Raw genomic sequence first — 26444 nt, forward strand, 5'->3', positions numbered from 1 at the left:
TTGGGCAGCTCTGAATTTCTTCAGCCTTCTCCAGAAAGCTCCTGGGGCCACAGCAGCCAGAGAATCCCTCAGGGTTCCAGGTGTGTCCCACCTGCCCCCCCAGCATGACTTGTCCTTCAAGAGGAGTAGAAGGTACCTCACCTCTCTCTAAAGCCAGCCCCTACCCGAAAGGGCTGGATGGGTTGATGTGCCATCACTGGCTCGTACTGCGAACGTTGTCTGTGCTCCTCCTGCTCCCACACACATCTCACAGCCGCAGTGACGGTGAAAGCTAATGTTGCTGGGCACAAATTCATGCCGAGCACTGGGCTGGGCACTTCACCAGATATCTTCAAGGCAATGTTTGCAAGAGCTTAACGAGGTATGTCCCTTGGACGCCCCCCACCCCCCATCATCAAACTGACTCCAGTAAAAATCCCAAGGGCACCCAGCAGGTTACGGCACACCACCCAAAAGGGGGCCATTGTCTTCCATTCTTTCCAGGAGCTAACACTTTATAGATAACAAAGCTAAATTCTCTGACATGCAAATATGTAAGGGCTACAAACCAGCAAGAAAAAGGTGAACATTCCAACAGGAAAATAAGGAAATATAAATGGCTCCTGAGTATTTGAAAAGATGTTCAACCTCACTCATGAGATGCAAATTAAAACTAAACTTTTTCATCTATTAAACTGGCCAAAGGCCCAGTCTGACCCACGTTCCACTGGCAAGCCTGAAGGAAAACAGGCACTCACCCTGCAAATGGAGATGAAATGACCTCAACAGAGGTCACTTAGTTGTACCCCTCAAATTACCAAGGCACACACCCTCGGCCTCAACAATCCCACTCTTAGAAAGTTATCCTTCTATTACATCTGAGTGAACTGTCATACGCATGGTTATTCACTGCAGTGCAAATTGTAATAACAAAATATTAGAAACAATCTAGATGTCTATCTAGAAATAGTTAAATAAATTACGATACATCCATACCACAGAATGCTCTGGAGTTACCAAAAGAATGAGGATGTGCTTTATATTCTGACGTAGGTACATACAGAACATCATCCATGACATATAAGTGGCTAAAGCAAGAGCAGAGCTATAGACATATTTAGATGCACACACGTGTGTAAAAGGAGATTTGCTTACATATTCACAAACTATTTCTTGAAAGGTAGTGTGTAGGGAGAATTGGTGCATGCAAGACCAAGCAAGGGGCTTTTCACTCAATACCCTTTGAACTCTTAAATTCTGAATTATATAAATAAATCACCTAATGTTTAAAAAATAAATACTAGGGGCTTCCCTGGTGGCGCAGTGGTTGGGAGTCCGCCTGCCGATGCAGGGGACACGGGTCCATGCCCTGGTCCAGGAGGATCCCACATGCCGCGGAGCGGCTGGGCCCGTGGGCCATGGCCGCTGAGCCTGTGCGTCCGGAGCCTGTGCTCTGCAACGGGAGAGGCCACAGCAGTGAGAGGCCCGCGTACCCCAAAAATAAATAAATAAATAAATAAACAAATAAAAATAAAAAATAAATACTAATTTAAAACTAGAACTTCCTTTCAGGACCAATTAAAATTATGGTACATCTTCTAAGATAAACACCATGTTGTTGTTAACGAGGACGGGGCAAATCCACTTGAACTTTCTGGGAAAGAGATCCAGGGCACCTTATTAAGCACAGTTTAAAGCTGGTTACAGACGGTCTGCAAAAGTACCAGCCCATTTGCGCATACACACACGATGACAGGAGAATTACACACCCTGCTTCACAACCATGTATTAATGTGGAACCTTTTCCTGACCCTCACCACTGGTTCCAACATGAGAGCAGGACTCCTTCCATCTGGATCTCTTTCTTTCCTGGTTTCTAGAATATGGCCACAAGGATGAGCCTTCAAAAGGAGATGGAATGGGGCAAAAAAGATTCTCCCCCATCTTAGTGCAACTTCCAATGTTTTGGTGGAAAGACTCTGTCAAAGTATTTTGTCATTTTAGCTAAACTAACCACTAGTTTCTCCTTATTCTCTTATTTATTGCACATTTCACAAATGCCAGGTACCATGTTAATAAGTTTTCATATATTTTCTCATTTTATCCCTGTGAAAACTCTGAGACAACTCTGAGATGCTATTTGCATTCCCATTTTAGGAAACTGATACCTAGAGAATTTAAGTAATTCCCTCGGGGTCTCAGTCACATTTGCAACGCAGACCTTACTCCAGACCTCAAGCTCTTTCCTTCAGGATTCTGGCCGAGGCTTTAAATAATATCTAGATAATCACTCTGCAGGTGCCCACCCTTCCATGGTCCACATACTTGTGCAGGCCTTTGAAGAAGGCTATCAGAGAAGGATTGTTTCCCAAAGCCAGTTAACGTTTGTAAAACAGTCAATGGCTTGAGTCTCCCTTCTGATCCTCCCATCTGCCTGGGTTCTGTGGTTTAAGAGGCACAGCAGAAGTGGAGAAGGGGAGTGGAACAAACATGTATTCACTGCATACTGTGTATGTGATCTGATGCTGCTATGTGTAATCTCATTTACTTTTCAAACGTCCCAGGTGGCTGTGGCTTCAAGGATGAGTGAACGCACGGTTTCTCACGGGTATCAAGGGGTAAACTGAGACTTACTACAGTTAAGGCCCCAAAGCCACATCTTTCCACACACCAAGCTGCTGCTCCATAGATGGAACCAAATGTGATCTCCCCCTCCTACCCTGGGGCTATTGGTTGACGGCAGGCACAGCTCTGGCCAGCAGTGCTACAGGTTCTCCCTCAAACTGCTATGTGATCTAGGAATTTTCTCTGCAACTGTAACTTCTAATAGCCTTGTGTGCCACTCTGACAGCTGAGGTATTTCGGATCATCACTACAGCTCAACAGAGATAAAAGGGGAGAGGTGAAGAAGAGAGACATTCACAAAAAATATAAATGGCCAGGAACATGGAAGAAAAGTTTTCCATCTCATTAAAATTCAAAACTAAAGCAATTAGATTTCACTTATCGACTTGTTGATTTTTAAATCTAACATCTAGCATTGGCCTGTGTGCACAGTGGTGGGGTAGGGGGGTGGGTGGGGTTCTCTCACATAGCTGCTAAGAGTATAAACTGCTACAATAAGGTTAACATACACTAGTCTGTCATTTCTAACAGCAAAGAATTAGAAACAACCCAAGGTCCCAATGAAGTTATAAGTTAGGTCCACGATTTGCTATCATGTCACCACTACAAATTATGTATTTCAATGACACTGATAAGCCAGGATATAATATGAAGTTAAAGGGTTTTATAAAGCAGATTGTATCTGTGTGTGTTTGTGCGTTTGTGTGTGTGTGTGTGTGTGAGAGAGAGAGAGAGACAGAGAGTGAGTGAGAGAGAGAGAGAGAGAGAGAGAGAGAGAGGGAATTTTATAGAATACCCAAATATTTGTTTCAAGTCTCTGGAAAGAAATACACCAAAATATTAGCATGTTGTTTTTCTGGCTGATGGGACTTTAACTGATTTGGTTTCTTCCTCATCACACTGTTTTATGTTTTCTAAATTTTCTGCAGTGAACATATTTCTTTTCTAAATGAATTAAGTTATACAAATAACAAAACTGACAGAAAATAAACATATACAAGCTAGAAAAAAGGTACAGTGAAAGAACACGTTGGTTTTCTTACTACTTCCATTTCATTGTGACAACAAGCCTGGGGAGAAATACAGATACTTTAAAACATGTAAAATGTAAAAGGGGGAGGGGGAATGACCAGGTAATTACTACCATGCAACTTCCCACAGCCTATTTTCCTCCTCAACTACTTTATTAAATCCTAACAGGAAATAAGCTTTTTCTCCAACAGAATTTTGGGCTTAGATTGTGGTAAAGAAATCAATCTGAAATATCTTACCTGTTATCATTAAAGCTCAGGAGACTGCCTACCTAGCTTGGGTGAATACAGGTAATGAAGGAATGGAGAATTCAAAGCTGGGGGTGTTCAGCAGGTGTAAACACCCAGAAGAAAAAGAACTCTTAACTAGTCTAGGAAATGCAAAAGACAGGCAGGAATGACAATGAGGGGTGGGAAAGGAAACAGACTAGGAGGCAGGGAGGCTGTCCTGGTGATCCTGGCAAGAAATAATGAGGACCCAAAGCAAGCAGTGGCAGCAGGGATGGTGCTGATGGTGGCCTTACAGCGCAGGGAAGACAGGAAGCTTAGGCTACTATGTCTGTTGCATTCTCCTCACGTCTGGTATAGCTTGGAGCACAAAGCAAGCATTGAATAAGAGCAGATGGGACAAGATGTCCTTCAAGGCCCAAATTCTATGGATCTGGCCTCACACAACACAAGTAAGAGATAATCAGCCACAATGCCAATCAACTTTGTAAACCTGCTCTAGGAGGTGACGGCAGCAACTCTTACTTTAAGATAGTTCATGCCAAACTGTAGGTGTCCCAATTATTAGAGGGGCATTTTGTATTACTAACATCTCTCATTTCATTTAAAACCACCAAAACTCCATTCAAATGAAAAGCTGCAATATAAGAAACTATCTGAAACTCAAAACCAGAGCAGAAAATTTAGTTTTTAAAATATCAAAAACTCTAGAAGGAAGGAAGAGGTAAGGAAAAGAATCTCTTAACATACATAAAGCCTTCATTTGCATCCTATATTTTCAGTATTTTTATTTTAAAGCATATATTGGCATATCCCCTTTCTAAAACAAAAAAATTTTCCCACACATACATTTTTAAATAGAAAAGCCTGCTCATTTTGGCTGTTAAACTTTGACCTATCAACATTCCCTCCCCTAAATCATGGCCATTATGCAGTAGATTCAAGCTCTTATCTTACAGAAAGAGGGGAATTAAACCAATTCTCTGGGCAGGCTCCAGGAAATACACTCTCTTTTCATCCTCTTCTTAGAACGACACAATCTCAATTCCAATTTCTAATTATTAAGAGAAACTTTTCCAAAACAACTATTATTATCATCCAACTAAAACTTTCAATTTTAAGATCTAACAACTCTGAACTCTCTATTTAGGAAATGTACAAGAAGGAACTCCACAGCACCTGGTATTAAAGTCATATGAACAAGGACATGTTCCAGGCTTCCTTATTCACTCTTTTTAAAAGGACTATTTACACCAAAAAAAAATCTTGTGCCTTCTTTTCACTGCTGAGAATGAGCATGTTCAAATCTGCCATCGCAGAGTCAGGGGCCCAGGGGAATCAAAGATGAGGTCATCAAGAGGACGTGACCACCAGTTGACCCTAGAGCTGGACCTCGGCAACTGGAGGCTCCCCACCCCCGTCCTTGGAATGTACATTCTGCCCACTTCCCAGAGTGCGAGCTGTTCCAAGGACACAGCTTTGAGAGAGCACATCCAACAGGGGCCATCTGGATGGGATACATGACTGAACCCTGTTGAGGCCTCTGTATAAACTTTAAGATTCTGGAGGGGAGGTGTGGAGATCTACTCCTCTTGAGGCCACCCAAGACAAGCCTTGCCTGTAAGTTCCCTTGCTTGTTAAACCTGCCACCTACCAATCTGGAGAGTCTGCCTCTTTCTTTGGTCTCTCCCTGTCCTGCATGTTTCTGAACTAACACCATTATATGGTTTCTTCACCCACCCCTCCCCATGTCTGCCAAAGTCACTTCTCTTACAAGAAGAAAAGACAAGAGAAGTGAAGGGAAAGAAAGGGAAGAAAGGAGAGGGAAGGAAAGGAGAGGAAGTAGAGAGACCTGACAGGAAAAAGGAAAGGAAGGAGAGGACCATCTGTCTCCCTGGCTGCATCCTTACGTGGGCACAGCTCTGAGCTGCTCACCACCCCCTATAGCACACCCATCAGGCCACTGCCCTGGGGTCTCAGATCTCTTCCAGGAGGACGTCTCACCTCTTCTTTATAAAGCTGTTGGCCACCCTTCCCCCACCTTGGTGCCACCCAAACCTCTCCCTCCTGGGTTAGTGGTTCTTCATATACTTTCTTATGCCTGGACCAGGCCTCTTTCTCTGACTTCCTTCCAATCTGGCACACGTGTAAATTTACAGGAAGAAGAAAACCCATCTGTAGTAATACAAAATGGGGGAGGGAGGGGAACCAATTGTTTTCTGATCAATTCCATAACCATCCAATGCAAAAATAACCTTTATCTTCTAAATACTTTACTGTATTTTCTAAATTTCCTAATGTGAGCATGGATTACTTTTATAATCAGAGAAGGGCTTTTTTGTGTATGTCTAATAAAACATATGACTTTTTGAAAAGTTTCTCAAGAGCCAAAAATGTTTTCAGCTATTCATATGCTTACATTTGTTTGTAATTAAGCTGACCATATATCAGCCAAACCAGGACTCTTGTGAGCATAAAGGGGAACTGTAACAAGAAGTATGGACAACACGCATAAACCAGGACTGCCCAGCAAACCCAAATGTTATAATGCCTGTGTGTGTGTGTGCGTGTGTGCGTGTGCGTGCGTGCGTGCGTGTGTGTGTGTGTGTGTGTGTGAGAGAGAGAGAGAGAGAGAGAGAGAGATCTCTTTACAATCCTCTTCCTAAGTATGAATCAGAAAGCTGTTTTCTGTGCTAGAAGATGTCAATATAAATCATGTTCAGATCTGATTTCAGATGGTCATTCTCAGCAAAAGAAGGAAGACCTGCTTCCTGGCTGCTAGAAGACAAAAGGGAAAAGATCTCAGATGCAAAGGAATCACGACTTTCCTGACTGTAAATGAATACAAAGCATCATGAAAGAATACAGAATTAAAGATTCTGCTCTATCAGTTCATTACTTCCCCAAAACAACTTAAAAACAAACAAAAAAAGTACCCTGTGTTCTGTTTGTGTGTCTCTTTTTTCACGGATGGGTGCCACCATACACCTAGGTGCCCTACCCCAACCCCTTCAGGTCATTCCCGACTTCCTGTTGTACCCACATCCAACCCAGCACCAAATCTGGTCACATCTACCTCTTCAGCACCTTTCAAAGCTGCCTTTTCCTCATCCACCTATCTTTCCTCTTAGATGCCCCCAAGGACCCCAATTCCCAGTTTCTTGACCTCAGCGGGACTGCCAAACCCTTTACCCAAATGCCTTTTCAACATCTTGAGCCCCAGAGCCCCTGCATCAGTCTTAATTCCCTCCTCACCCTACCTAGGGACCATGGCACATCACTGCAAGCCCTCACTGTCCTCTTTGGTGCTCACCTGGCTAAATCGAGTAATCCATCCTTACTGCTCATCCACCTGGCTTTCACAGCGCTTTCCTCACTGACTGCAAACACACGCAAGAAGGATGCCATTCTCCTGCTCAAACAATGACCTCTCTTGAGGTCTCCCTCCCACCTCAGCCACCACTCCTTACCTGTCCCTCTTGCTGGCCCTCCTCAGCCTCCATACCTCCAAACACTGCATCTCCTCAGTGCAGGGCCCTCAGACCCTCTTTCTCTCTTAGGGGCATCTACCCCCAGGAGATGCCATCTAATTCCTTGGCTTTAAATACCAGCTCCACACTGCTAACCTCCAGTGAATAGCTCCAGCCCACACTGCTTCCCTTACCAGCTTTCTATCCAGTGTCTCCACGGCCAACACCAAACTCATGACAACTCCCTCTGCCTTGCTCCATGTCAGTACTTGGCCAGTTCATCTCCAAGATGCTCAGGGGAAACCTGAAACCATCCTTGCCTTCTCTCTCTTGCCCCTACCGTCGTCTAGTCCAGCAGCATCCAGGTCAGCTCTCCTCCAGTGCCTGACCACTGGTCACCACCCCCACACCGCTGGCACCCTGGCTGGAGCCTTGTCAGCTCACCTGCTCTATGGCAGTCACCTCCTGAATGCTCCTCTGCTCCCCTCCTTCAGTTGGCTGCCCATTCAGCAGCCACAGGGATCCTTTAAAACTAGGCAGAGCATGTCACACCTCCGCTCAAAGGCCACCAACAGCTTTTCATCTAGCTCAAGAAAAGCCAAAATCTTTACCAGGGCCAATGAGGCCTACACAGTCTGTGGACCCCGCCCTACCCTCTGTCCAGCAGCACCACCTACTCAGGGTTCCTCAGATATACCAAGTGCCTCTTGCCTCAGTGCCTTTGCACTTGCTGCTCACACGACCATGACGGGCTTCCCTCAACTCCTTCAGGCCTTTACTCAAATGCCATCTTCTAGTGCAGCCTTTCCTGGCCACCTGAAAGTTCAACACACCACCCCTAGCAGTTTCTATCCCTCTTCCTGGTTTTATTTTTTCCTTGGTACTTATCAATATCTAACACCTACACATTTGACTTATTTTTTGTGTACATTACCTGTCTCCCCTGCCAGAAGGAAAGCTCTGTGAGGTCAGGGTTTTTTGCTGTTTAATTCACTGCTGTTCCCTAGACCCCTGAACCTGAGGGAAATACTGAGTGCATTTTTTAAGGGATAAATTAATCAATAGTCTGCAAGTCCTGAATCACCCTTATCTGACTTTATGTTCTATTCCTCACTATCCCCCTCCCTTGATTTATTTTCTTCACAGAATTTGTCACCAGCCACTACATGATCCTTCTGCTTAGTTGTTTATTTTTTGTCTCCTCTCACCACCACCAGGAGATCAATTTCACGGCAGTAGGAACCCGTGTTCCCAGAGCCTCACATGGAGCGTCTGGGAAGGAAAGAATTCCTTTCCTTCCTACTCTCCCAGATCAGGTCACGATCAGTTCCCACTTGAACTGCTCTAATACCCTAACTCTCCTTCCAATCTCCAGACCCTTCCACTTCCAGCGCCCACAGCAGGAATTCTCTACCCTAAAACTTGAATGCAACTGATTTTGCTACAACCGTTCATGAGCACCCCCATTGCCCAACCCAACTCCGCTGTACTGTTTACACTGAACTTGTGCCCAGAGTGGGCATGGTTCCACTGTTCCCCCAGCCAAAAGGCCCGCGTTCACCCTCCCCTGGACCTGCTACACCCAGACATTTTCAGGACTCTGATGTCATCTCCTCTGTGGCTGGGCAGGGGTCCCTCGTGGGCACGCTCACAGCACCCTTACTGAATTCAAACCCTAACACTATGGTTTGTTTGTCAACCTGCCATACCTCCTGCTATATTAGAAAAACCCAGTTTGGTCTACCTCCTGCATCTTTCTTTCCTGTGTATCTCCTTTACTACTCACACAGAATACTTCACTTCTGACACTCCTGCTACCAAATGTGTAGGGATTTTTCTCCACAGCAAGCAATTCTCAGTGACACCAGCTAGGTGTTCTATTGGGTTGGCCAAAAAGTGCTTTTGGTTTTTAAGTAAAAATGAAAGATACATCTTTCATTTTCACTAAGAACTTTATTAAACAATGTATTCAAACTTTTGCCCCACTACCTTCTGCCACTTTTCAGGCAACTTCATAATTCCATTCTCCCAAAACTTTTTATCTTTTTGAGCAAAGTACTGTTCCAGGTGCCTTTTACAGTCTTCCAGGGAATTGAAATTTTTTCCATTAAGAGAATTTTGTAAAGATCTAAATAAATGGAAATCCAAAGGTGCAATGTCTGGTGAATATGGTGGATGAATCAGAACTTTCCAGCCAAGCTGTAATAGTTTTTGCCTGGTTGTCAAAGAAACATGCAGTCTTGCGTTATCCTGATGGAAGATTATGCATTTTCTGTTGACTAATTCCGGACGCTTTTTGTCGAGTGCTGCTTTCAGTTGGTTTAATTGGGAACAGCACTTGTTGGAATTAATTGTTTGGTTTTCCGGAAGGAGCTCATAATAGTGGACTCCCTTCCAATCCCACCATATACACATCACCTTCTTTGGATGAAGACTGGCCTCTGGTGTGGTTGGTGGTGGTTCATTTCGCTTGCCCCACGATCTCTTCCATTCCACATTACTGTACAATATCCACTTTTCATTGCCCATCACAATTTGTTTTTATTTTATTTTATTTTATTTATTTATTTTTTTTTTTTGCGGTACGCGGGCCTCTCACCGTTGTGGCCTCTCCCATTGCGGAGCACAGGCTCCAGACGCTCAGGCTCAGAAGCCATGGCTCACGGGCCCAGCCGCTCCGCGGCATGTGGGATCCTCCCGGACCGGGGAACGAACCCGCGTCCCCTGCATCGGCAGGCAGACTCTCAACCACTGCACTACCAGGGAAGCCCCACAATTTGTTTTTAAAACGGAACGTTTTCATTACGTTTCAGTAGAGAATTGCATGCAGAAATATGGTCAAGAAGGTTTTTTCCACTTAACTTACGTGGAACCCACACATCAAAGCAATTCACATAGCCAAGCTGGTGCAAATGATTTTCAGCACTTGATTTGGATATTTTGAGTATGTCGGCTATCTCCCGTGTGGTATATAACATTGACTCTTCTCAATTAATATCTCGATTTGATCACTATCAACTTCAACTAATCTACCCAATCATGGAGTATCATCTAGCAAGAAATCTCCAGCATGAAACTGCACAACCTACTTTTGACACATTCGATCAGTCACAGCACCTCCTCCATACACTGCAAAAATCCTTTTTTTTTTCATTTCTGTTGAGTTTTTACCTTCCTTGAAATAATAAAGCATAATATGCCAAAAATGTTGCTTTTTTTCTTCCATCTTCAATATTAAAATGGCTACACAAAAATTCACCAATTTTGATGTCTTTTTTTAAATGCACGCTGATATGACAGCTGTCACAACATAATCTAACAAAATAGTTTGGAATGAAGTTAAAGACAACTAAGTGCTACTAGAGCCATCTTATGGAAAAAAACGAATGAACCTTTTGGCCAACCCAATACAATTTAACTCAACTCTGATACTGTCTACCTAGATGGAGTGTCAGAGCCCACAGGTTAAGGGCTCAGTCCCACATGACTAGTGCCCCTGCTACTTCTGATACCAATCTCAAGTAGTAACCCCAGCCTTACCCACAACTTCTGTCCAATTTGTCTACAAATTGGAGGTTCCCACAACCCCCTCCCCAGGTTTGATTAATTTTCTAGAGCTCACAGAACTCAGGGAAACACTTATGTTTTACCAGTTTATTAAAGGATATAATAAAGGATACAGATGAACAGCCAGATGAAGAGATACAGAGAGTGAGGTCTAGGAGGGGCCTGAGCACAGGAGCTTCTGTCCCTGTGGAGCTGTGGTGCATCACCCTCCTGGTGTGAATGTTTTCACCAACCTAGGAGTTCTCCAAACCCTCTACTATTGGCTTGTGTGGAGGCTTCCTCAAGTAGGCATGATCAATCATTAACTCCATTTCTAGCCCCTCTCCCTCTCTAGAGGATGAGATATGAGGCTGAAAATGCCAAGCTTCAAATCATGGTTTGGTCTTTTTGGTGACCAGTCACCATCCAGAAGCCCACACAGAGTCATCTTGTTAGAACATGATGCTCCTAGTGTTCTTTTCACTTAGGAAATTACAAGGAGTTCAGGAGTTCAGAAATTACACAGGGGTTCTGTGCCAGGAACCAGGGGCAAAGACCAACTTATATATTTTCTATTACTTCACACCCCAACTGGGCTGTAAGTAGCTTATTACCAGGTTTGTGTGGTACCCACCATGTTGGGGGCATTATGGGTTCCTAACATTATATGGCTCTGAAGAAAATACACTAGGGAAATCTGAAACAAATAGTGGATTTGTATGAACACTGATGAGTATTTCTCCCATTCTTTGATAAAACTGAACCTAATAAAGTTACTCCTCTGTCCATAATATCTCCAGACTGAATGATCCACTCTTGGCACCCAAGAGAGGAGACTCAAATATTCTCACAGAGCCTATTAGAAGGAGAGAAAATAAAAACTTAAGACACCCTACGCACTTCGCCCAGCCCAGAACTGGGTGGTGGAAACATCAGACTGTATTATAGGTGGGCCTTTGCCAACAGTAAGTTTAAGCTATTTACTTGGTTTTCCCTGGATGCCCTTCCAGGTTCAGAAGATACAGGAGCTACCAACACAGGAGGACTGCAGAGGCAGCACATGACTTTGTCCTGGCTGTGCTTCCCCGGCTGGTGTCCTTAGGGTATGGCAGTTCTTCGAGACTCTTTGTTTTTCTGGTTCTAATTTCTTGCCAGGCTGCGTTCACCCCTTACACATTTCCTAGCTGCCTTTAAAAGCACACAAACTTGCCTAACAAGATTCCCATGGGATAAGGAGAAGATCTTTTGCTATCCTTCTATTTAATATCAACATTGATCATATGATCTAATTTCTATCCACCTTGGGGCTTTGCATGTCTCTTGTTCTTAATGTGATCTATTCATTATTCTTCCTCTATTTATGGACTTATTCTTTTTCTCTTTATTTTCATGGGGTCTTTCTTTTATTTTGTTTAAAGACATTGTGATTTCCTCCCATAGGAGTTTTTTAAAAATCAGAACTTGTAACATTTGAGGAAGCAGTTATCTAACACAGGCTGCCCAAGTGAGACCCTGAACACACACCCCACCAGCAACCCACTCGAGAGACCTTCCCCAAACCTGGTTCTGAGGAACAGCCAGCTTTGGTTCCCACTGCCCCACGTCCCTGCACTCCAGCACACCAGTCTCTAAATATCTTAACAGCCAACCTGAGGCCCAGCTTCAGACTCCAAAGCAAACAAGGAAATAAGAGCCTGCATTTTAGAGTCTAGGAAGGCCCTTACCAGCAAGTTTTTAGAAAAGCTGACTAGTGCAACTGAGGAACTGGATTTTAGATTTTATTTAATTTTAATTAACTTACATTTAAACAGCCAGATGTGGCTAGTAGCTGGTAGCACAAGAGCTAGAAAACCTAGGGGCAGCACAGATCTAGAGAAAAAAACGAATACAGAGCTGCCCTATTGGTCACTCTTCAGTGTTTATGTTTTGGAAAGCCAGGAAGAAGTAAGGCCCTAGCAGGCAGTGATGCCCTGGTGTCAATGCTTTGAGACACCCACATGTGGGCATCTCCAGCAGTGAGGTCCTCAACTCTCCTTTCTTCCTATTTCAGCTCTCTCCCTGGCAGCAATATCTACCTCTTCAGATTCAGCCACCAGCCATCTTAGCCCCAAGTCTTTTTTAAAATTTATTATTATTATTATTATTATTATTATTATTATTATTGCATTCCTGCTCTCTCTCTGCTCCAGGTTCCACACCCCCAATTCCTAGAGGATCTAGGAGTTTCATCACCATTTCAAATCCACAATTTCTCAAATGAAACCCATTATCTTCCATCTTCCCCATCCTTCAAACCTATGATTTTCCCTGGACTCCTTATTTTCTGCAAGGGTACCATCACACAACCAGTTTCCTTTATATAAATCTTAATATCACCCTTAACTCTCAGCCCTCAAAATCTCCTTGGCATCTCTTCTGTCAGCCTCACCTCCACTCCTACTGCACTTACCCATGCCTAAGACTTTGCTATCTCTCAGGCCTCCCTGACTCTCCCTGTCCTAACCTGTCCTCACCCCAATGAGTCATCCCAAAAAGAGTCTGGAGGCCTTCCAGTGGGCTCCTGTTGCACGCTATAGGAATGCCTACTGCAGTGCTCACTCTACTGTGCTGGAATTGTCTACTCACTGCTCTGGCTCACTCACTACTTGAGGGAAAAGAGTAAGTTGTAAGGTTTTATGCATAGATATGGGCCAACTCTTATACAGAATGTGTTCAATAAATACTTGCTAAATGATTATTGCAACAGATACCTGTTATGGACTGAATATTTTGTCCCCCTGCCCAGATTCATATGTTGAAGCCTTAACTCCCAACATGATTAGAAGGAAGGGCCTTTGGAAGGTAATAAGATCATAAGGGTAGAACCCTCATAATAGACTTAGTATTCTGATAAGAGGGAAAAGAGACACCAGAGCTTCTTCTCTCAGCCTTGTCAGGATCCAGTGAGAAGGCAGCTATCTACAAGCCAAGAAGAGAGCCCTCACCAAGAATCAAATCTGCTGGTACCTTGATCTTGTTCTTCCCTGACTCCAAAACTGTGAGAAATAAATGTTTGTGGCTTAAGTCACCCAGTCTATGGTAAATTGTTATAGCAGCCAGAGGTGACTAAAACAACACTTTTCTTTCTTCGTCTAATCGTGCCCTACTCCAGTTTGTTCTAAAGCACAACCTTTTGGGTTATTCCCCTGGTCAAAACTCTTGGAGAGCTTTTTATTGATAGACTAGAAACTTCCAAACCTCTTAGCAAATCATTCAGGAACCACCTGGAATCTAGGCTTCCAGCCTAATAGTTCTAACACCATTCCTCCACACCTTTCCTCTTCTATCCCTGACTTGGCTCAGGCTGATCCCTTCCTCTGCACTATCCCAACATGTTCCAACATTGCCTCCTTTCACTTCAAGGTCCATTTCAGCTGCCCCTGCGTCCAGGGCCCAACACAGCCAGGGTCCTCTCCCCACCTCAACACCTCCTGCCTCTTACCCACACCTCTCTTTGTCTAATGCAATCATATTTTCCATGGGAGATGTGTTTTAAAGTCAGCCAAAAAATCACCTACATTTGAAACTACCCTAGAGATTCTCTTAGGAGGACCAACCCTATAATCCAAAATACCATTTCTCAAATGCACTGAGGGGCCACATTATAGGGAAAAGAAAACAAAAACACAACCAGAACCATGAAGTCAGTCAGATGCTCACATGGACAAGTAGCTGGAAGAAACAAGACTGAGCCTCATTTTTCACCACTGTCCCACTGGCGCATCAGCTACAGCAGTTAAATCACCACCACTCCCAACTCTTTATTTCGAAGACCGTCCCCAAGAACATCTGTGAAACTCAGAAGATCAATGCCCTGTACCTGCTGTTAGTGCTGCTAATGTGCAGCTCCTGCCTTGCTCACTGGCTGTGAACTCCTTGGGGACAAGAGCCTATGTGATCCAACTGATATAAACTTTACTTAATTAACACATCATGTGAGCTAGATGCTTTGGGCAAATCCCTACATCTCACCTTCCCAAAGAACCACTTGGAAAGTTCTAAAGCCACTTTCACCTCTAAGGCTATCAGAGTCTATGAAATTAGTGTGTAGACCTGTGGTCCCTGAATGAGGAACAACAAGAGACAGACACACTTCCTAAGAGCAGAGAGGCAGCAACCAAAATAATTCTACCAGTTGGGCAGCGAAAAGGGACCAGCTCTAACCTAGCCTCCTACCTCTGTCTTATCAACAAGCAAATCATTCAAAATGGTCTTCTATCTTATTTTCTAAGTTTTCTTAGGGTAACAATTTCACTAGTGATTAAATATAGGCACTACTGTTCCTCTTTTTATTGTATTAGAAAATACTTTCTAACAAAACTTTCTACAAACCCAAATTCCAACAAATGAACTACTTCTTTATAAAAATTTTTGGATAGGCTTTTGTTTTCATCTGTTTTCCTTCTTTTATTTCACCTTCCATTTTCTCATAAGCTCGAGGGAGCCCACGTTAACACACTTCTTGGCATCTCTGTTCTAAATCATCCTGATGATTCATGTGCTGACCTTAACAGCTTATCCCCTTGATATTTCGTTCTCCTCCCACTAGCTCAATCCCATGATTCCAACTCTATTACTCCTCTTTTTCTTCTCCCTTTTTAATGCCTACTTTTATAGCCCAAGACTAGAGTAAAAATTCCATAATATCCCTATATGAAACTGCTCTAGTGTTAAATTAACTTTATATTCACATTATATTTATGTCTAACTACATATTATATCCACATTCCCAGCTCCCATGTACTTATAATCCTCGTGAAGATGGATCTGGAAATTAATGCTTTGAGGAATACTCCTTCCCAACCCCACCCCTAAATAACAATGGAGTTGAGAAAGCCCCAAGGCTAAAAACAGACAAGCCTTTTAGAATACAAGAAACATAAAGCAATGAATGGGCGGACACTGGGACCCACGAGACTCTGAGCCTGGAGGACCTCAGTCAGGCAGCTCCCATGGGAAAACAGGGACTTAAGGGTCTCCACACAAGGGGAGGACCAGAACCAGGTTCAGTGCTCAGGGGCCAGTGGGTCTCCTCACTCCTTCATGTTATGGTCTGTACCACTGGGGGAAGACAGGAAGACCTCCACCGTAAGACCAGGTTCTGGACTGGATCCAGGAAAGGAAAAGGCAAAACTATAGAGAAAAAAGCGGGGAGTGGCAGAGAGAGAGAAGAAAATCAAAAGAAACAAGGATTTCACACCAGATGAAAGTAGAACAATTGGAAAAATACGTTAGTACATTAGGGTCCTCAATAATTTAAATGTACAAACATTTTAAAACAAATACATACATACAAGAAATTTAGAACAAAAATAGGCAGATATAAACCAAATAGTAATTTTAGAAATAAGAAAATAATCACTGCAATAAAACTTCAACATAAACACATGACTGTACACAAAGAATTAATAAATTGTAAAATAACACTAGGGAATCCAGCCCAAAGGAAGCACTAGAAAAAGATATAAAAACCATGAGAAAGCAGTTAAAGAGAAATGGAGACAGAATGGGAGGCTCTAGTGTATAATTAATAGAAGTCCATTCAAGAATTGAGTGCAAAATACAGTTATTTTCAGATGTGCAAAGACAAAGGCAGTGACCATTCACAGTCCCTTGGTGTAGTTTAAAAGAAAAGTGAACAAAGAGGGAAGAAGAGTGCTACAAGAAACAACAGTGAACATGAAAACTGATAACATATGTTGGTGAATTTAACTGCTAACTGTGCAATATCACAATCTGAATGCTAAAATAAGCCTAAAACTCTAGGCCATAATGACAAGGCAAGTGGGTGGCTAAGGTGTACTCAAGTTTTTGTCTCTCAAGTGGAGAAGGGTGAGGGTGAATGGTCTGCTGGGCAAATGCTGCAGGAGAGACAAGTCAATACTCAGACATGAACTTTCCTTTTCACTTTTCAAAGATGCTCTAATTTAAACTTGGAAACCTGACTTATCTCTTCCTCTAGATAATCTGTGTCGACCTTAAGTCTTCAGTATAACAGAAAATCTAGTTTCAAAATTTCACTTTACAGAAAGAAGGAAAACAAGTAACACCAGTTGTAAAATCAGTGGAACATCTCTCTGAATTCAGAGTAAAATTCAAAATATAACTGTAAATCAGGGCAACCAATGTACTTAAAGATGCCATGTTTACATCTTTCTTACTGGGTAATGCTTCAGTGAGGCAAATTCTAGGACCATGTTTTAAGGAATCCTAGAATGGTATTCTTGACATTAACCTAATTTCCTATATTAAGGGAAAAACACCTGAAGCAAGTTCCCTCTAAAGAGCTTTTTTCTTTTTTAAACCAACACTTTAGGTAACTTTATACACATCAAGTCATAATCCTACATCTGAAAAAATATTAGCACTGAATATAATGAATGTGTGTAATCAACCTTCTCTGACTGATATAACTTGTCCAGGTAAAATACCTCTATCTTGGATGCTACTGCCATAATACAAGTCATGGACACTTGGGTTCCAAATAATGAATGTCATTCATTCATTCTTCGACCCTGAAATACAAGTCTGAAGTTGGGTCACAGGTTATTCCACAAAAACACATTTGTGGAGATAAAATTAAGCCTTCAACATCCTCCAGTACACAGTAAGCACTGGGCCAGTTTTACAATATTCACAGCAAGGCATGCTTCCTTCTTTGAGTTAATCCCATCAGGTGACTCTAGGCAGAGCCAAAACCACTGTCAGCCAACAGGGTTCCCAAAGCCTCTCTCCCGTGACACGCATTTGGTTTTCAAATGCCTTAACCTTCGCTGAAAACAGGAGTATTAAAGCTAATCCTAGACTGAGCTCTGCCCACCAGAGCAACAGTCAGCTCTACCCACCACCAGTCCCTCCCACCAGGAAACTTACACAAACTTCTTAGATAGCCTCATCCACCAGAGGGCAGAGAGCAGAAGCAAGAAGAACTACCATCCTGCAGCCTGTGGAACAAAAACCACATTCACAGAAAGATAGACAACATGAAAAGGCAGAGGGCTATGTACCAGATGAAGGAACAAGATAAAACCCCAGAAAAACAACTAAATGAAGTGGAGATAGGCAACCTTCCAGAAAAAGAATTCAGAATAATGATAGTGAAGATGATCCAGGACCTTGGAAAAAGAATGGAGGAAAAGATTGAGAAGATGCAAGAAATATTTAACAAAGACCTAGAAGAACTAAAGAACAAACACACAGAGATGAACATACAATAACTGAAATGAAAACTACACTAGAAGGAATAAAGGGCAGAATAACTGAGGCAGAAGAACGGATAAGTGACCTGGAAGACAGAATGGAGGAATTCACTGCTGCAGAACAGAATAAAGAAAAAAGAATGAAAAGAAATAAAGACAGCCTAAGAGAGCTCTGGGACAACATTAAATGCAACAATATTCACATTGTAAGGGTCCCAGAAGGAGAAGAGAGAGAGAAAGGACCAGAGAAAATATCTGAAGAGATTATAGACGAAAACTTCCCTGACATGGGAAAGGAAATAGCCACCCAAGTCCAGGAAGCTCAGCGAGTCCCATACAGGATAAACCCAAGGAGAAACACACCGAGACACATAGTAATCAAATTGGCAAAAATTAAAGACAAAGAAAAATTATTAAAAGCAGCAAGGGAAGGGCCTCCCTGGTGGCGCAGTGGTTGAGAGTCCGCCTGCCGATGCAGGGGATACGGGTTCGTGCCCCGGTCTGGGAGGATCCCATATGCCGCGGAGCGGCTGGGCCCGTGAGCCATGGCCGCTGGGCCTGCGCATCCGGAGCCTGTGCTCCGCAACGGGAGAGGCCACAACAGTGAGAGGCCCGCATACCGCCAAAAAGAAAAAAAAAAAAAAAAAGCAGCAAGGGAAAAATGACAAATAACATACAAGGGAACTCCCATAAGGTTAACAGCTGATTTCTCAGCACAAACTCTACAAGCCAGAAGGGAGTGGCATGATATACTTAAAGTGATGAAAGGGAAGAACCTACAACCAAGATTACTCTACCCGGCAAGGATCTCATTCAGATTCGATGGAGAAATCAAAAGCTTTACAGACAAGCAAAAGCTAAGAGAATTCAGCACCACCAAACCAGCTCTACAACAAATGCTAAAGGAACTTCTCTAAGTGGGAAACACAAGAGAAGAAAAGCACCTACAAAAACAAACCCAAAACAATTAAGAAAATGGTCATAGGAACATACATATTGATAATTATCATAAACGTGATTAAATGCTCCAACCAAAAGAAACAGGCTTGCTGAATGGATACAAAAACAAGACCCATCTATATGCTGTCTACAAAAGACCCACTTCAGACCTAGGGACGCTTACAGACTGAAAGTGAGGCGATGGAAAAAGATATTCAATGCAAATGGAAAGCAAAAGAAAGCTGGAGTAGCAATACTCATATCAGATAAAACAGACTTTAAAATAAAGAATTTTACAAGAGACAAGGAAGGTCACTATATAATGATCAAGGGGTCAATCCAAGGAGAAGATACAACAATTATAAATTTATATGCACCCAACATAGCAGCACCTCAACACATAAGGCAACTGCTAACAGCTATAAAAGAGGAAATCAACAGTAACACAGTAATAGTGGGGAACTTTAACACCTCACTTCCACCAATGGACAGATCATCCAAACAGAAAATTAATAAGGAAACACCAGCTTTAAATGACACAAAAGACCAGATAGATTTAATTAATATTTATAGGACATTCCATCCAAAAACAGCAGATTACACTTTCTTCTCAAGTGCGCATGGAACATTCTCCAGGATACATCACATCCTGGGTCACAAATCAAGCCTCAGTAAATTTAAGAAAATTGAAATCATATCAAGCATCTTTTCTGAACACAACACTATGAGATTAGAAATCAATTACAGGGAAAAAAACATAAAAAGCACAAACACATGGAGGCTAAACAATACGTTATTAAATAACCAAGAGATCACTGAAGAAATCAAAGAGGAAATCAAAAAATACCTAGAAACAAATGACAATAAAAACATGATGATCCAAAACCTATGGGATGCACCAAAAGCAGTTCTAACAGGGAAGTTTATAGCTATACAAGCCTACCTCAAGAAACAAGAAAAATCTCAAATAAACAATCTAACCTTACACCTAAATGAACTAGAGAAAGAAGAACAAACAAAATCCAAAGTTAGCAGAAGGAAAGAAATCATAAAGATCAGAGCAGAAATAAATGAAATAGAAACAGAGAAAACAATAGCAAACATCAATAAAACTAAAAGCTGGTTCTTTGAGAAGATCAACAAAATTGATAAACCATTAGCCAAGCTCATCAAGAAAAAGAGGGAGAAGACTCAAATCAATAAAATTAGAAATGAAAAAGGAGAAGTTACAACAGACACCGCAGAAATACAAAGCATAATAAGAGACGACTACAACCAACTCTATGCCAATAAAATGGACACCCTGGAAGAAATGGACAAATTCTTAGAAAGGTATAACCTTCCAAGACTGAACCAGGAAGAAATAGAAAATATGAACAGACCAATCACAAGTAATGAAATTGAAACTGTGATTAAAAATCTTCCAACAAAAAAATTCCAGGACCAGATGGCTTCAGAGGTGAATTCTACCAAACATTTAGAGAAGAGCTAACACCCATCCTTCTAAAACTCTTCCAAAAAACTGCAGAGGAAGGAACACTCACGAACTCATTCTATGAGGCCACCATCACCCTGATACCCAAACCAGACAAAGATACTACAAAAAAAATTACAGACTAATATCACTGATGAACATAGATGCAAAAATCCTCAACAAAATACTAGTAAACAGAATTCAACAACACATTAAAAGGATCATACACCATGATCAAGTGGGATTTATCCCAGGAATGCAAGGATACTTCAATATACACAAGTCTATCAATGTGATACACCATATTAACAAATTGAAGAATAAAAACCATAAGATCATCTCAATAGAGGCAGAAAAATCTTTTGACAAAATTCAACACCATTTATGATAAAAACTCTCCAGAAAGTGGGCATAGAGGGAACCTACCTCAACATAATAAAGGCCATATATGAAAAACCCATGGCAAACATCATTCTCAATGGTGAAAAACTGAAAGCATTTCCTCTAAGATCAGGAAGGAGACAAGGATGTCCACTCTCACCACTATTATTCAACATAGTTTTGGAAGTCCCAGCCACGGCAATCAGAGAAGAAAAAGAAATAAAAGGAATACAAACTGGAAAAGAAGAAGTAAAACTGTCACTGTTTGCAGATGACATGATACTATATATAGAGAATCCTAAAAATGCCGCCAGAAAACTACTAGAGCTAATCAATGAATTTGGTAAAGTTGCAGGATACAAAATTAATGCACAGAAATCTCTTGCATTCCTATACACTAATTTTGAAAAATCTGAAAGAGAAATTGAGGAAACACTCACATTTACCATTGCAACAAGAAGAATAAAATACCTAGGAATAAACCTACCTAGGGAGACAAAAGACCTGCATGCAGAAAACTATAAGACACTGATGAAAGAAATTAAAGATAATACCAACAGATGGAGAGATACACCATGTTCTTGGATTGGAAGAATCAATATTGTGAAAATGACTATACTACCCAAAGCAATCTACAGATTCAATGCAATCCCTATCAAATTACCAGTGGCATTTTTTCAGAACTAGAACAAATAACCTTAAATTTTGTATGGAGGCAAAAAAGAGCCTGAATAGCCAAAGCAGTCTTGAGGGAAAAAAACGGAGCTGGAGGAATCAGACTCCCTGACTTCAGACTATACTACAAAGCTACAGTAATCAAGACAATATGGTACTGGCACAAAAACAGAAACACAGATCAATGGAACAAGATAGAAAGCCCAGAGATAAACCCACGCACCTATGGTCAACGAATCTATGACAAAGGAGGCAAAGATAAACAATGGAGAAAAGACAGTCTCTTCAATAAGTGGTGCTGGGAAACTGGACAGCTACATGTCAAAGAATGAAATTAGAACACTCTCTAACACCATACACAAAAATAAACTCAAAATGGATTCAAGACCTAAATGTAAGACCGGACACTATAAAACTCTTAGAGGAAAACATAGGAAGAACACTCTTTGACATAAATCACAGCAAGATCTTTTATGATCCACCTCCTAGAGTAATGGAAATAAAAACAAAAATAACAAATGGGACCTAATGAAACTTAAAAGCTTTTGCAAAGCAAAGGAAACCACAAACAAGACAAAAAGACAAGCCTCAGAATGGGAGAAAATATTTGCAAATGAATCAACAGACAAAGGATTAATCTCCAAAATATATAAACAGCTCATGCAGCTCAATATTAAAGAAACAAACAACCCAATCCAAAAATGGCCAGAAGACCTAAATAGACATTTCTCCCAAGAAGACATACAGATAGCCAAGAAGCACATGAAAAGCTGCTCAACATCACTAATTATTAGAGAAATGCAAATCAAAACTACAATGAGGTATCACCTCACACCAGTCAGAATTGGCATCATCAGAAAATCTACAGACAACAAATGCTGGAGAGGGTGTGGAGCAAAGGGAACACTCTTGCACTGTTGGTGGGAATGTAAATTGATACAGCCACTATGGAGAACAGTATGGAGGTTCCTTAAAAAACTAAAAATAGAATTAGCATATGATCCAGCAATCCCACTCCTGGGCATATACCCAGGGAAAACCATAATTCAAAAAGACACATGCACCCAAATGTTCATTGCAGCACTATCTACAATAGCCAGGTCATGGAAGCAACCTAAATGCCCATGGACAGACGAATGGATAAAGAAGTTGTGGTACATATATACAATGGAATATTACTCAGCCATAAAAAGGAACGAAATTGAGTCATTTGTTGAGACGTGGATGGATCTAGAGACTGTCATACAGAGTGAAGTAAGTCAGAAAGAGAAAAACAAATATCGTATATTAACACAGGTATGTGGAACCCAGAAAAATGGTACAGATGAGCCAGTTTGCAGGGCAGAAGTTGAGACACAAATGTAGAGAACAAACGTATGTACACCAAGGGGGGAAAGCTGCGGTGGGGTGGGGATGATGTGCTGAATTGGTCGATTGGGATTGACATGTATATACTGATGTGTATAAAACTGATGACTAATAAGAACCTGCTATATAAAACAAAACAAAACAAAACAAAAAAGGAAACTAATACTAAACTTTCTTTGGGTTAAAAAAAAAAAAAAAAAGCTAATCCTAGTCAAGCAGAAACTACTTTAGAGTGACTTAAGAAGAAAGGAAGATAGGAAATGCTGTTACCGGAAGAGTAAAGAAAGCCGGGTGCTTCGCTTCATCTTCATATTTGCCTTCAGTTGAACTTCCAGCCTCCATGGATTTGGATGTAGTGTTCTTACCAATACCCATCATTAAGAGAAAACACGTAGCTTGGCCTTTGGACTGAAGTGGCTGGAAGTTAAGGCCTGTTCACACAAGGAGCCCAGGATCAGAGTCAGCTCTTCCAGTGCTGATTCTCAGGCAGAGATGAGCCCCACAAGTGCCATCTCTCAGCACACCTAGAAAAAGAGAAAGCAGCCAAATCACATCAAGCACACAAACAGCACAGGACACATGGACACTGTGTTTCCTGCATGGGAAAAGTCGAAGTACAAATTATATCCAAACACCAAAAAAACTTATTACACTTTTCAAGTCCCCATCCACCATCATTTATAGTCACTCAGGTTCTGAATCACCTTTTGGAGTGGGGGGGACCACCAAACTGAACCACCAAAAATATTAGAATACTAGGGAGAAAAAATAGCAGAGGGATTTTTTGGACATGCACTATGGTATCTATCTTATAGCCCAGCACTATCCAATAAAACTTTCTGCAATGATGGAAATGTTCTACATCTGCCTTGTCCAATACAATCATCACTAGTCACTGGTTACTGAGCACTTGAAATGTGACTAGTGCAATAGAGAAACTGAACCTTTAAACTGTATCAAATTTAAGTTTAAATAGCCACTTGTGGCTGGTGGCAATCATACTAGACAGTTCAGTTATAGCCAATTTACTACGATTGTATGGATATTAAAATAATTCTGAATTTCCTACAGGTGCCCAATTAAAGGCTGGGAAGACACTGAAAAGCACAAAAAAGAGGAGACAAAACCAACCTAGGATTAAATGGCCATACAGAATTCCAGGAAGGTGGCAAGGTGAGCTTCAATGGGCTAGAATGCCATACAAAAAACAGAACCGAAACATTCAATATCAAATCAAATGACAACATAAACCTAAAAAAGTAATCCAACCCCCAAAAAGGGGGTTGGGGAAGTAAAGTGGCAAGAGATAAGAAAGGGGGAGGAGAATCAAGACCCAAGGTGGATCTGACATGCTCGGAGAATCTTAGAGAATCTGGACAACACTCCAAACTATGAGAAAATCCAAGTAAAAGTCAAAGGCAGGAAGCTACTGAAACAATCCCACGCAGCTAAGTTTCACTGAAGCAGAAAATATTAAAAACTCAATTTCAAACAACAGAAGTATGACTTGAACAATAAAAGAGATCCACCAAAAGATTAAAAAGCATTTGGAGAATTTGGCTTAAAAAAAGAGAGGGCACAGGGACTTCCCTGGTGATGCAGTGGTTGGGAGTCCGCCTGCCAATGCCTGGGACACAGGTTCAAGTCCTGGTCCGGGAAGATCCCACATGCCACGGAGCAACTAAACCCATGAGCCACAGCTACCGAGCCTGCGCTCTGGAGTCCATGAGCCACAACTACTGAAGCCCGCATGCCACAGCTGCTGAGGCCCATGCACCTAGAGCCCATGCTCCCAATGGGAGAAACCACCACAATGAGAAGCCCGCGCACCGCAGCGAGGAGTAGCCCCCGCACGCAGCAACAAAGACCCAACACAGCCAAAAATAAATAAATAAATTTATTTATTTTAAAAAAAGAGAGAGGGCACAAAAGATCCCTTCCAGGATTGGCACACGTACAATCAAACATGCCTAGGTGTTTCTACTTTTTTTTGGGGGGGGGGGCATGCAGCACAGCTTGCGGGATCTTAGTTCCCTGACCAGGAATTTAACCTGCACCCTTGGCAGTGAACGCGCACAGTCTTAGCCACGGGACTGCCAGGGAATTCCCTAAGATAAAGAAAAAAATACCACAAGCATGTACAGGTGAGAAGGGACAGAAAACGTTCACTGGCACTCAGATTAGAACAATGTTAGACCTTAGCACCAATTAATTTCCCACAAGGAATGAATAACCCAGACAAGCTGTCCTGCAAATGTGAAGGCAAACCTACAAGAAGTTTGGAAAGACAAGTAGGAAAACTTCTGTTCAAGGAATTCTCTTATGGACACTTCATTCAACGAATACTTTAGATGAGCCAGGGGAAAAACTGAGATAGAAACAAATAAAAAAAGAGAAAGAATTAACAAAATTTGAAAATTCAATAGTTAGAGGGCAAAAAGGAAAAAGTAAAAGAAATAGTTGCCAGAATATCAAGTTGCCTCTATAGAATCGAGCTAGGTGCACACACCAAAATTTTTTGAGGTGGCTCTTTTGGTTTAAATGTTCATGCACATTTTGCATTCTTGTTCACATTATATACATGTCTCTTTAAAGTAGCAGCTCTCAACGAGGAGTGATTTTTTTCCTCCAGGGGACATTTGGCAATGTCTGGAGGCATTTTTGGTCGTCACAACTCGGGGGAGAGCTGCTAGTGTCTAGTAAGTGGAGGCCAGGAGTGCTGCTAAACATACACATGACAGACAGCAATTTTTTGTTATATTTGATGCAAATATCTTATCCCAGCTTTCTGTCTACTCATGAATTTTGTGAATTATCTTTTAAAACTGTTTTTATTTTTATGGAATCAAATCCATCAATCTTCTACATTGTGATTTAGCCACTGCCATCCATCAGCTTCCCAAGATCTGAAAAAAAAAAAAGATACAGTGTGACAGCAAACATACCTAAATATAAAATCTGCCTGAAGTAGCCCTGACATTTTTACCTTGACCAAGAGCTTATGTTTTCCAGAAGACAGGAAAAGCAAAGAGGATGGTGAAATTGTTAGATCTTTACAAGACCACTTGCCTTACAGTCACATTCAGAGGGACCAATAAGGTCTTTGCTATACATCCAGCCCCACTGCCATTAGGATGCCAGCAGACCCACGTTAACTTTAGGGAAAATGACAGGACTTTAATGTAGACTACAGTTATTCTACTAGGTTAATTTTATCTTCATGTTTGTTTCAGATGTGTACATCTATTGCAGTAGCCAACCCTCCCCACTGCTCCCCATCACCAGGAACAGAGGGGGACCAATTCCATCCTGACAAGACCACTTTTCATCAAGTACTCTGTACTCCATTTCCCTACCAAATGTTTAACCGACCCTCACAAGCTATACTGAGGGGGCCCATCCACTCCCTTTGCCTGTCTCTTACCGAACAGCAGCCTTCAGAGACTCCTGAAGATACAGACCCAAATGAGCATGAAAGGTTTTGGGGCCA

General features: G+C 41.8%; 1 protein-coding gene across 2 annotated transcripts in view; it reads right to left on the reverse strand.

Moving 5' to 3' along the window:
• Positions 1 to 26444, reverse strand: part of SLC23A2 (solute carrier family 23 member 2) — a 147312-nt gene that overhangs the window by 71780 nt on the left and 49088 nt on the right. For both annotated transcript variants that reach the window (XR_014017534.1, XM_081255496.1), the window contains exon 2: positions 23225 to 23478. Coding sequence is in view for 1 of the 2 variants with exons in the window: in XM_081255496.1 (XP_081111622.1) it covers positions 23225 to 23332 (108 nt within the window). In the remaining variant the exon portion in view is untranslated. The remainder of the gene's footprint in view (positions 1 to 23224; positions 23479 to 26444) is intronic.

The sequence above is a fragment of the Mesoplodon bidens genome (genome assembly GCF_964165515.1).
Source record: "Mesoplodon bidens genome assembly, chromosome: 15".
In the NCBI taxonomy this organism is placed as follows: Eukaryota; Metazoa; Chordata; class Mammalia; order Artiodactyla; family Ziphiidae; genus Mesoplodon; species Mesoplodon bidens.